Source organism: Phaseolus vulgaris, chromosome 1, assembly GCF_051622355.1.
Source record: "Phaseolus vulgaris cultivar YP4 chromosome 1, ASM5162235v1, whole genome shotgun sequence".
Classification (NCBI taxonomy): domain Eukaryota; kingdom Viridiplantae; phylum Streptophyta; class Magnoliopsida; order Fabales; family Fabaceae; genus Phaseolus; species Phaseolus vulgaris.
Window position 1 is genome coordinate 25,199,938 of NC_143498.1, and position 13,368 is coordinate 25,213,305.

General features: G+C 39.5%; 1 protein-coding gene across 2 annotated transcripts; it reads left to right on the forward strand.

Moving 5' to 3' along the window:
- Positions 1 to 207: 207 nt before the first annotated feature.
- On the forward strand, positions 208 to 7,178 carry LOC137813775 (ELMO/CED-12 family protein). 2 transcript variants are annotated; one of them, XM_068616198.2, is made up of 10 exons: positions 208 to 383; positions 984 to 1,147; positions 1,247 to 1,349; positions 2,210 to 2,322; positions 3,014 to 3,082; positions 3,558 to 3,673; positions 4,202 to 4,256; positions 6,303 to 6,423; positions 6,677 to 6,819; positions 6,905 to 7,178. In XM_068616198.2, exons 2-10 carry the CDS (start codon positions 1,010 to 1,012, stop codon positions 7,001 to 7,003), a joined length of 957 nt encoding a protein of 318 aa, XP_068472299.1. In that variant the 5' UTR covers positions 208 to 383; positions 984 to 1,009; the 3' UTR covers positions 7,004 to 7,178. The 2 variants fall into 2 exon arrangements, with proteins under 2 accessions (XP_068472299.1, XP_090157381.1); XM_090301255.1 differs by lacking the exon at positions 208 to 383 and adding an exon at positions 428 to 673.
- The last annotated feature ends 6,190 nt before the right edge of the window (positions 7,179 to 13,368 follow it).

Here is a 13,368-nt window from a genome sequence, read left to right on the forward strand (position 1 = left end):
TAGTTTAAAATTAAAAATAAAAATTAATATAGATATTAAGGTTTAAATTATTAAAATGAAATAGAAAGATAGAAAACAGGAATAAACTGAACAGTGGTTTTGTTTTGTGTGTGGACATGATGTGTTTTATAGTGTTACAGAACAGTTGGTAAATAGTGTTTTTTTAGGAAGTGACACAATAAATGACCGACTAAAATAGAGCATGATGCGCAAATTGATACGAGTATAAATTGGTTTTGATGGAAAAAAAAATTGGGAGTTTCGTTGCATTGTTGCATTGTTGCATCTATTTCTCCCCTTTCCTTCCCCAAATGCTCTTCCAAATATTAAATCATTGACAAGTGAAGAAGACTTAGCTCACCCAGAACGCTACTGTTGATTTGGTAACACACCTTAACATACAATCTCTCTCTCTATTCATCTCTTTATTCTTCTATTTCCTTGTCAACCACGAAAACCAATTGCAATCCAATTAAGCAAACCCCTTTTCTTTTTAATTCATTTCTATCACTCATCACCACCAATTTTTATTATTTTCATTCCATTCCAAGATTCCTCCCCTCTTTCAAATTCAACTATTTTAAGAACGCCCCAATTTTTGGTGTTCTGCATTTCAAGTTATTCGTCTCGGTTTCAATTGAAAAGAAAGAGTTTATTTTTATAATTATTATCGGTAAATTAGACGATCTTAGGGTTTATTCAATTTCTATTGTTATTGATTTCTGGACTTACTCTGTTATTGAAATTCAGTTCTTTTGTGGCTCTTGGATCCGGGGTTAGGGCAATTAGAGGGAATTAGCCTTGCTTTGGTGTTTATCAACATCTGAAAAGGATTAGAACAATCCTTGTGATGTGGGTTATGGAAACAATAGGGAGTTCTAGCTGGTGTGATGCATGGATTTGCATTGAAAACATTGATGATGATAATGTTCTTTAACTCGATGGTTGTGTGTTCTGATAAATGGTCTTTTATTGACTTGTAGGCTGAACCATAGTAAAGAGGCATACTATGTCTTCAAGATCGTTGAGGAGAAGACTCCACCATGGGGATGTCGATGGCAAAAGGAATGAGCATTTGGATTCTTCGGGATTAGATTCTTTGAGTGAGCCCTTGCTGGCAGATGATGATTATGCTGAGAATAAGAAGGTGAATAAATATTTATATTAATTTTGAGGGGTGGGGGAATTGGATTCATTTTTAAATGTGTATGCATATTGTGATGTTATGTTTTTCCATATCTTACAGATATGTACACTTGAAGATCTATGGGATGACGAGAGGAAGAAGGCGCAGTTTCATTGGACATTCATATTCTCAAACATCATTGCGCAATGGGCTCAGTGGTTAGGTGTGTGATAGATGACTGTTTTGGACCTTTCAGATACAATTAAGCTTGATAGTATCGGTAATTGAGTAGTAGCCTGTTTCACTGATGTAAACATATAGCAATACTTGACTGCTTTTTTTCATCGTGAGTGTTTTCATTAACTGCAAGTCTGCAACTAACCTAATGATGTTATGTTTGTTTTTTTCTATGCTGAAGTTGTCTTCTTCTAGTCTTGCATAAGCTGACTGACCCATGTTTTCCTAACATTCTCAGAGTGAGCTCTGCATTTAAAGTCAAACATGATTCTTGTGGTAATAGTTAATATATTTTGTGCGAAGTGTTCGTGGAAATTTTTCCATCAGTGGTAATCATGGGGAACCAATGCTTTTGGCACTCTTCAAGTGAAGAAAGTCAATCTTTTTCCCTTGAGGTCTTTCATTTATATTGGCAACTAAAAGGATCAGTCTTTGGTCTGTGAACTTTTCATACTTAAAGCATTTCTGATGGAGCTTCTAAGTCATACTAGGCTAGTTATTGAGTTTGGTGGCAGAATCTCATGGTGATTGGATCACTACATGTGAGGTTTGAAATGTAAAGCCTAGAGATAAACGGGAAACATTGCTTGGGATATTTAGTTTTTGAAATACATGAACTTTCTATCAGAGGACTGTTTATATTTATTCACTTCATGCATTTTATTTTACGCTTGGAAAAAATATTTTACTGTAAATACTAAACATCTCGATTTCGTGTATTATTTATCTGTATCCTTTCCTCATTTCTGACTGGTGTACAAATGGAATACAAGACATGCAGCATGTTATGATTTTAACGGTGATTTTCTGACCTTTAACCTTGTTTAATTCATATTGCCTTTGCAGCAAATTTTGTACTAGGATCTGGATCTATTCTTGGGTGTCTTTTGTCTTTTCCTTCTTCTGCTTTAAATATGCAAAACAATAGGGCGCTTCCTCCATCACTAAGTCCTCTGCAGGTATGTCTCGGGAAATCTTATATGGAATTCTGATGTGCTTGCTTATGCCAAAATCAAGTAACATAATTCTAATTTAATTCTTTGGCAAATGAATTCATTCAAATGATTTTATTGTATTTCCCCTAATATAAATGTCTTGAATTTACAAACCTTATCTGAAATACAGTTGATCTAAATTATGAATTTGGATCAATCAAATCAAAGCCCCTAAATCTACCATCCCCTCTTTTATGAATGCAATGGTCCCGGTAAATCCTGATAATCTAATCAAGAATGTGATTGGATATTTTTGCTGGATTTAGTTTAATATTACTGCACAGTTTCTTGAATGTTTGCTGTAAGGCACAAGTAAGTCAATATTTGTTAAAAATTTGATATGTATTTTGTTGATATATAAATGGTAAATTTTGCATGAAGAAAAAGAAGTAAACTTTGAGATTTGATAAAGTGTTTTCCTCCTTTTGTAAATATGTTTACTCAAACATCTGATCTGTTCAGATTTTTTTTCTTTTGTTGAGCTTCTGTAGCCCTTTTAAAATGATATCATTGTAGTTGAGGTATATGTTTGTTGTTTGTTGTTGTTTTCAAGATTTTTATGTTATATATTGCTATTTATTGTTTATAGCTTCTGGCCACCTGCTTTTCTTGTTTCTAGCAATTTGTAGATATTTAACATGTATTTCTTTTTCAGGAAGAAAGACTGAAAAACATACGGCAACGGCTTGAAGTTCCCTTTGATGGTTCTAAAGCTGAACACCAAGTATTTAAATAATGCTTTTTCTGTTTTAATTTTCATATCACTTTACTGACATTTGCTACTACACCCTGCATCCTATCTGTTTTAAATTTAACTTGTTTTGATTCTGCTGTTATCTTTATGTGTATCTTTTGATATAATGAAGCTGATTTTCTATTTTGTTCTGCAATCTGCATGCATGCTTGATATGCAATCTTAATGTGTTTGAACTGGAACGTGAGCATGGCAATTGATTGACTTGCAAATGCTTGCATACGAAGATATACAAAATTTTTAATTAAATTGCCTCACATGGATGAACTAAAAGGTGGACAAGCACAATGACTATTTGTTGCATGTCTGTTGTGTATAGTATATGTATCTAATCCACCCATAGGGTGTTTCTAAGAATTTATAATATAAATAGTCAATCGATTATGTAATATACTCTTTGTTTTACTGACGGTAGGATGCCATTTTCAATCTTTTTTGGTTGCAGGATGCTCTTAAACAATTGTGGAAATTGGCTTACCCTGACAGGGAGCTTCCTGCACTTAAATCCGACCTCTGGAAGGAAATGGGATGGCAAGGTTCAGACCCTTCAACAGATTTTAGGTGTGTGATAAAAAACAATGCATTATACTTTTAAAGAGAGAGGTTGGGAGCTTGGGTATGGATAGGGTTTTATTAAGCAACAGGTCAAGGACTCAAAATATTATCTCAGACTGTTAAGTCTTTATTGGTTTATAATAGTAAATGAATGGTAACATTTTGACCCTCTCATGCACTCTGTTGATTGCCGTAATAATCATGGGCTAACACTCCCTATAGGTTTTGTACTTTTAAATGTTTGATAGTTTGATTTTGGATTTTGAGGAGTAGTTTCTCGTCTACTTTGGAAGTAATGGGTCACATTCCCTTGGCATGATCTTATGGTATGCGTAAGTTAGAATAAAATAATGTAACAGCTTTACTGATTATTTTTTCCAGAAAGACTATTTTTTTGACAAGATATTTCTTAATTATAATCTTGATCTTCCAAGATTAGTTTCCTTGAAGTCTGATCTTTACACATTCAATTGCATATTCTTTGTTTTTTGGGAATTAAGATTAGTTAATTGAACTTCTAATCATGGTTTACAGGGGTGGAGGATTTATTTCATTAGAGAATCTCATCTTCTTTGCAAAGACGTATCCAGTAAGTTTCTTCCATTGCATTTGCATTCATGAATACACTGCCCTTGCTTAATGTGTAGGTTTAATATTTCTTATCAATACATTATTATATCGAATTCCTTTTCATTATATTTAAAGTTATAATTTGCTTACTGATTTTTCTCTCAAGGCCAAATTCTATCCCTATCCTTGTAAACAGAGAGTGCTTTACTTTACAACCTTTGTTGTTCACTTCTATCTAGTTGTGTACGATTGAAATTGGCCCATTGATCCACTTTGATTGACAAATTACCAGATTGCTAAAGAATGTCCAGTTATGATTTAGAAAATAAGCTATTATATTTATATATATGCAAGACTTTTGTTTTCTCCCTAGGGAGGAGGGAGCTTTAAATTCCTGCAGATCCATATACCTAGCTTCTGTTCTCAGGCTTGGATATTTTCTTTTTTTGAGAAAATATTTTATAAAAGAGAAGTGGGAAAATTTCATGGGGGTTGATAAAATATCCCAGTGAAAGGAGAAACTAAAAGAAAATAGAAAAATGCTAGATGATACTGGCTTTCACAACGAGTTGTTTCCTGAGTTGATGGTTTATCTGCAGTCATTCCTCTTTACTGGATAAAATATGAACAAAATCAGCTTTTAGAAAATAAGAGCCTATTAGGTTAAAAAAAGAAGTCCAACATAGCTATCCAATCTCTCTCTCTCTCTCTATCTATCTATCTATATATATATATATATATATATATATATTTCCTTAAGAAAAAATCTCTCTAGAAGACCAAAGACAACACAAACCTATCCATATGCTAGGCATTTTCTATGGAAAAAATCAGAAAATTTACGTGCATTGCTTTCACCTATTATTTTATCTGATGTTCTCGAAAGAATCATGAAAAAGTCACTGTAGTTTAAAGTAGTGGTGACAACACTCAATTTATCTAGATTTATTTAATTTTATGGATAGTTAATGATGTATCTTTTTTTTTTTCAAAATCCAATAAATTCTCTCATCAATACTTAATGCATTAAAATTAATTCAATGAGGTTTTTTCATTCTTAAAACCACTTCAAAAAGTGCTTTCAAAAATACTTTTAAAATTAACAAATTTTTTTTGACAATTGTTTCAAAAATATATTTTTAATATTTGAAATAAAATATATCAATTTTATGGATGGATTGCATCCATGATTTTTTTTTTTTTTGTAAATGGATTGAATTTTTATCAAATGGATAAGATTTTTCAATTAAATTTTTAATGGATTAATGATTTTTTCACCCGAACAATTATAATTCAAAATAATATTTATCCGAATCACTATTGACCAAGAAATCAACATGTCATTTTACTCTGAAGTAGCCTTCTGAAAATGCAAAAAAAAGAAATTAGCATCATCAACATTGTCGATCTTAACACTGGTCATTCCCACCCCATACATTTTTTTTTTGGTTAAATTCTTATTCTATCCCTCTTCACATTTCCCTCCCCCTCATTCAACCCACCTTCTCATCTTCATACTTACTTTCTCTCCATTTTTTCTTCTACAAGCATTGCTCTGCCACCTTGTACTCTCCTTTTTCTCATCAAAGCCAATGCTAGATTTTATAACAAATAAAACTACTTGTGCTCGTGTAACTCTGAGGGCATGCCCAACATTCACCAAAAACTTTCAAAATCTCTCCCACTGACCTTGTAAAATTATATGTTGCTGTTTCTGAAATAGAGTACCAAATTACACCCATACTTGTAGACATTCATTTTTTATTTAAGACGACTTTTAGAAATTCCTAACTGATATATCGTAAATATTTATGTAAATTTATTCTTGATGCTGCACTGTTATAGGTGCACCAACTTTTCCTTGTGCTTTTGGTTTTGAATTTCTTGCAATTATATAAATTTTCAATATACTGTTGATAAAGTCGTTTTTCCCATGTGCATTTCTGCTTTCATGGCTTTATATGAAGCAGAAGTTGATTATGCACGTGTACACAATGTGTTTCATACTTGAATGAGTAGCATGGTTTTGGTTAGTTAAGCTCGCTTCTTCGTGTCCCTGTCATAGGATTCATTCCAGCGATTATTGAATAAACAAGATGGAACCAGAGCAGACTGGGAATATCCGTTTGCAGTAGCTGGAATCAACATTTCTTTTATGTTGACTCAAATTTTGGATCTTCAATCAGGTACCATATATTCTCTTACGAAGAAATTCAGTGTTTGTTTATAATGATGATGGTTATTCTCTGCTTTAAGTAATTAAGTTCTCTGCTTTAAGTAATTAAGTTATTGTACAATCTTGTTTCATCAAGCCACCTTCACAGATTTAATATTATTTTGGGGGGTTTCCTTATCTGCAATTAGTGTTGATGTGTGCTTCTTTCTCACTCAGATACATCATTAATGTAAACTCGTCTGATGCAACTATTTTCCTTGCAGGGCATCCATCTTCTTTGTCCGGATTCTGTTTTCTGAAATTGCTTGAAGAGGATGAAATGGCATTTGATAACCTTTTTTGTGTTGCTTTTCAAATGATGGATGCTCAGTGGCTAGCGAAGCGTGCGACATATATGGAATTTAATGTATGTATCATTAAATGGTATCTGCTAATTTCTTAATTATTTTGATTAGTCTCTGATAATGATTCATTTATATTTTTTTTATTAGGATGTTTTGAAGTTCACCAGAGCGCAGTTGGAGCGAGAGCTTGGTTTGGAAGACATCTCCAGCGTTAAAGATTTACCTGCCTACAACATGTTGAGATGATTGGCCATTGTCATTTAGTTCAAACATTTCTTTGTTTTTGTTTTGGCGAAGAATATTAGATGAAATGTGTCTTAGGCATTTGTCATTTTATCTGTATACAGAAACGTCAAAATGAAGCGCAAATATCAGATAAATCATTCTGCTAAATGAAGCATCAGCATGTGTATTATTACCACATACAAGTTCTTCATGAAATTTCTTCTAGTGAGATACGCATGGATTGAATCAAAAGTGAGATATCGAGAGAGAAAATAATTTAATTACTAAAGGTTTGTCATATTATCTAATACCCTATTTTTGGATATACGCAAATGGAAGGGAAAGCACGAAAATAAGAAAGAAATATAAGCACAAAAAATAAAATGATAACAGACATTGCTCTTAAAAAAAAAAAGCGATCAAAGAAGAAAGTTATAGCAAAATCATATGTTAATATTTTATTAATAATTAACGTTAAATAAATAATTAAAATTAAGAATTCGAATATAAATATTAAAATAATAAATAAAATAAAATAAATAATTTAAATTGCAATCATTTTAAAAATAATTTATTTTCATATATTATTATTTTAAAAGATAGTTTTTTATTTTAATTTATTACTTATTGTAACACCAATTAATATTTTTAAAGTTGTTATTTTCATAAAAAATTCAAATATTTATTTTGTAATATATATATATATATATATATATATATATATATATGTTCCCGCCGGTTGACCGGATCGTCTTTGCGCGTGGCTTGTCCTCGCGAGCTAGGGCACCTTCGTTGTGCTCCGTCTGTGAGTACCTGAAAAGAAGTGAACAAAGGGGCACCCTCGTGGCCGTTTGCACTCCGACGATCAAGTTAGCTAACGAGAAACATCAAAGGTGACACACCTCCGTATCGGAACACCGTAAACGAATGCTCTGAAGGTGGTCAGAAATAACTGAGTGACTAAAACTGTGTTGCCCTAATTGCCTTGTGCTCACAGTGGGTGCGCAACAAAAACAACTAGGGTTTGTGCTCTGTGTAAAACTGCGAGAATTCGGTCAAAACTCGGTCCCCTTTTCAAACGACCCAAGGCCCCTTTTTATATACCTTCTGCATTTAAAGCGCGTTGAAGCGCATTGAAGGCGTATAAAAATGTGCCTTGAAACATTTGATACGTAAACTAAATTAACGCGTACCTTGGCAAACTTTCACTGAAACCTTTAATGAGCACGTGTGCATTGCCACGTGCCCTTCAGACTTGATCGTTATTCTGCGCAGAGGGTCCCATGGCGCCGCAACCCAACTTAGGGTTAATCCATTGTGTGGGCCCTCCTTCCTTCGAAGTGCTTTTGGCGCGTGGGTTGACTTTCTGGGTGCCAACTCATGCGTCCCAATCACTAGTCACTTGCCCTGGGAGTGTATCTACCTTTCTCTCGTACCACGCACGTGGTTCTCCCCTGGTCTTGGCCCTCTCATGGGTCGTATCTGTACCAGGGTCTCCCAGCAGTGGCGTGGATACTTCACGAGTCAGGATGTCCCCTACTGGTGTTAGAACTTATGGCTTTGAAGCCACCTTTCTCTTTTCCTTGCTACTGTTCTAGACTGTCGAGGCCCAAAGCCTCCTTGCGACGTCTTAACTTGGCGACGCCCCTCTTTGGGTGATGTCTCTCTTGGGCGATGTCTTTGCTTGGCGATGCCTCTCTTGGGCGATGCCTCTCTTGGGCGATGTCAGACCACCTGATCTTCCATTATCTAACACGTCGGTAACACACAAAGCGGCGACAACCGATTATGTATGCCGCAGAACGCCACTTCCATAAACGGCGACTATGTACACCGCAGAACGCCACTTCCATAAACGACGACTATGTACACCGCAGAACGCCACTTCCATAAACGGCGACTGTGTTGACTTCTTGACCACCCACCTTTCTCTTTTCTACGTCATCACACCCGATGACCCAATCGGTACACAAGCCCCCCAGTCTTGAGCTGATAACTTGTTTCAACAAAAAGACTAAGGCCTCGCCCTATCGTCCACGTGGCATTTTGATGTGTATATGATGTGATTGCCCTTTGCTTAATTTACATCTGTCATGGACTTTATCTGTAACTATAACTCTTGATCCTTACCTAAATGTTTATTTGCTTTATCTTTGCATACTTGTGTCTGCTTCTGCTTTCTTTGCTATATCGCGTGTGTTACCTTCGGTACTCTTTGTCATTGTGTTCGACTTTAACTCTTTGGGTAGCACGTGATCTCCCCTCTTACCCTTCCCGTTTAAGTTGTGATGCGTACCCTTCCCTTGGTCTCTCCACCAAGGAACTTACTTGGCCTTCGTATCTGTGAGGAATCTTCCTTATGAAAGCGTCGCTTGCCTTGTCATTGCCCGAAGGCACGGGAGGACTATACCTGTTCGTCTCTGGTGCCTCAACGTCGCTCGAGGGCGAGGAGGGCTTATCTCTCCTGTGCTGGGTGTCTACACTCAAGGAGGGACCTGCTCTGGGTGTCCTCAGAGCGCCTGAATACTTTGGGACAAAAGTCGCACTCTGGTGCCCACGCCCATGGGGAGGTCTAAACAATAGTACCACATTGTTCATGGAGTGTCTAAAACACCAGGGCAACTTAGCCCTTATCTTTTTGCGTTCGGTGCCCACGCCTGAGGAGAGGCCTGCTATAGAAACGCCGTATTGTCCCAGGGTGTCTAAAAACACCAAGACGAAGTGTTCTGAACATCAGACGCTGGGGCTAGCTGTTCCTACCTGAGGAGGGGGCGTCCCAAAGGAATCCCTTGACCCCTGCCCAGGGACTAAGTACCTAGATTTTAGCTTTCATCTATCGTCTGATACCGGGGCCAGCTATTCATACCTGAGGAGGGGGCGTCTCGAAGGAATCCCTTAACCTCTGCTCAAGGGCTAAGCGCCCGGGTTTTAACTTATACTGATATCTGGTACCGGGGCTAGTTGTTCATACTTGAGGAGGGGGCGTCCCCGAAAGAATCCCTTAACCCCTTATCAAGGACTAGGCTTCCGGATTTTAACTTTATACTGATATCTGATACCGGGGCTAGCTGTTCGTACTTGAGGAGGGGGCGTCCCGAAAGAATCCCTTAACCCCTGATCAAGGACTAGGCCCCCGGATTTTAACTTTATACTGATATCTGAAACCGGGGCTAGCTGTTCATACTGAGGAGGGGGCGTCCCGAAAGAATCCCTTAACCCCTGATCAAGGACTAGGCTCCCGGATTGTAACTTTATACTGATATCTGATACCGGGGCTAGCTGTTCATACTTGAGGAGGGGGCGTCCCGAAAGAATCCCTTAACCCCTGATCAAGGACTATGCTCCCGGATTTTAACTCATACTGGACATACCTGTCATCTTGCTCTGAACTCACTCGAGGGTGAGAAGGACTTTTCCTGATGCCTCAACTTGCCCAGGGGTTACATCTCCTCCTCCCCTGGATGCACTGAGGACTTTCAAACTTGCCTCAATTTGCTTACGCAAAGAGGTCTTGTAATCTGTTCTTGCCTGTACTCGCTCAAGGTGAGGAGGTCTTTTCAATCTCTTCTCGCCTACGCTCGCTCATGGCGAGGAGGACTTTTTTAATCTTTTCTCGCCAACACTCGCTCGCGGCAAGGAGGACTTTTTAATGTCTTCTCGCCGGACGGTGATGAGAACTTAGAAAACTTTATACTTGTGCCTCCGATCGCCAGGTGGCGATGAGGGTTTAAAACTTTATGCTTTCAAACTTTGCACTGAATGTATGCAATCTGAATTCACCGTTGCCTTGAAACTACACAAGGGCGATAAAGTCTCTTTCCGAAAACTTAAAAAACGATGAGCATGCAAACTTAATAACTGGGAAACTTTGATAAACTTCGAAACCTTCTTTATTGGGTGGCCTCGTTAAAAACCCTCCTTAGGGAAAAAGAGTGCCCCCTTAAAAAACTGTTTTAACTGAAACATCTTAAACTGTTCGAGTTAATTGCTACTTACAATGCTTTAACTGTAATAAAACTTGAGATGGGTGGCGTTCCAAGTGCGAGGAATCGCCCCTCCTTCCAGCGTCACCAAGCGGTAGGCGCCGTTCCCGAGTGCTTTGGTTATTCTAAACGGTCTTGTCCACTTGGGTGACAATTTATTCTCCATCTCGTATTGGTGGGCCTTCCTCATCACCAGGTCGCCATCTCTGAATTGCCTTGGCCTTATTCTGGCATCGTCGTGGCCACAGTTGTAGTAGACCCTGCGAGGTAGTCCTTTAAAAAGCCATTCTTCACAAGCTCATCCAACTGATAGCCCAGCGCCAAGCAGTTGTTAATATGGTGCCCGAATGCTTCGTGGAATTCGCACCATGATTCCTTGTGAGGTCCCAGCACCTTGTCAGACTTTACTGGTGGCCTCAACCTGTCAGCTATGTTGGGCACAACGGTGAGGTCTTTGAGTTCCACCACAAAGTTGTGTCTTAGTGGCCTATTTCCCTCTCTCCTTCCTTCTGCTCGACCCCTAGGCTGGGTCCTCCTGGTCTCGTAGGTGCGCTTCCTGTCTGGGTTCCTTCTCTCTGTGGCAGCTTCGTGAACCCTAGCAGGTTGCGTGCGTATCTGCGCTCTCGGCCGTGCGGGTGCAGCAGTCGTGCACTTCTCGTACGCCTCGCCCTCTGAGGCAATGTGCTCTACCGCTCGTCACCTTACTTCAGCAAAAGTTTTGGGGCGGCTGCGGTTAAGCGATTTACGAAAAGACCCGGGACACACCCCCTTCCTGAATGCGTACACGATCATGGGCTCATTTGTAGTACCCACTTTTACAACCTGCGCTCCGAAGCGGCTTATGTATTCCTTCAGAGTTTCCCCTTGGTATTGCTTCACGTCGAAAAGGTCGTACGAAACTGGGACTGGGGCCTTGTTGGCTAAATAGTGCTCTCTGAATAGTCGTGAGAGCTGGGCGAAAGACGTGATGTGACCCTCTGGGAGGCTGATGAACCAATCCATAGCCATCCCAGTCAAAGTGCTCATGAAGAGCTTGCACCTTACGACATCAAAACCGCCAACCAACATCATTTGTGTGTGGAACGCAGTGAGGTGTGCCTCAGGATCCTCCATCCCTGTGAAGGTTACCTTGGGCCCCGTGAACGTGTTGGGGATCGCTGTCTCTAGGATCGCTTGTGAGAATGGTGTTGTGAATTCTCTAGGTGGGCAGGCAGCCTCGGGCTCGTCTACATCGCGCCATCCACGGCGTAACTCCTCGTTGGCACGGTGGAACTCATCGTTTCTCGCCTGAGAAGCTGCGAGATCCGCCTGCATCCGCTCTTGCTCCGCTTTCGACGCTGCCATTGCTTCCTGCAGCCCTTGCATCATGCCCATGAGTTGTTGCATGGTCATCTCTTCACTCCTAGCGCGTGCAGGTCTTGTGGTCATGGCTTTCTGGAAACCCTCTTAACTTATCTAGGTTTTGAGAACTGGAACTGAAAAACTTGTGTGGTGGGACTGATGTTTTATATCGGCCCCACGGTGGGCGCCAAATGTTCCCGCCGGTTGACCGAGATCGTCTTTGCGCGTGGCTTGTCCTTGCGAGCTAGGGCACCTTCGTTTTGCTCCGTCTGTGAGTACCTGAAAAGAAGTGAACAAAGGGGCGCCCTCGCGGCCGTTTGCACTCCGACGATCAAGTCAGCTAGCAAGAAACATCAAAGGTGACGCACCTCCGTATCGGAACACCGTAAACGAAAGCTCTAAAGGTGGTCAGAAATAACTGAGTGACTAAAACTATGTTGCCTTAATTGCCTTGTGCTCACAGTGGGTGCACAGCAAAAACAACTAGGGTTTGTGCTCTGTGTAAAACTGCGAGAATTCGGTCAAAACTCGGTCCCTTTTTCAAACGACCTAAGGCCCCTTTTTATATACCTTCTGCATTTAAAGCGCGTTGAAGCGCATTGAAGGCGTATAAAAATGTGCCTTGAAACATTTGATACGTAAACTAAATTAACGCGTACCTTTGCAAACTTTCACTGAAACCTTTAATGAGCACGTGTGCATTGCCACGTGCCCTTCTGACTTGATCGTTATTCTGCGCAGAGGGTCCTATGGCGCCGCAACCCAACTTAGGGTTAATCCATTGTGTGGGCCTTCCTTCCTTCGAAGTGTTTTTGGCGCGTGGGTTGACTTTCTGGGTGCCAACTCATGCGTCCCAATCACTAGTCACTTGCCCTGGGGTGTATCTACCTTTCTCTCGTACCACGCACGTGGTTCTCCCCTGGTCATGGCCCTCTCATGGGTCGTATCTGTACCAGGGTCTCCCAGCAGTGGCGTAGATACTTCACGAGTCAGGATATCCCCTACTGGTGCTAGAACTTATGGCCTTGAAGCCACCTTTCTCTTTTCCTTGCTACTGTTCTG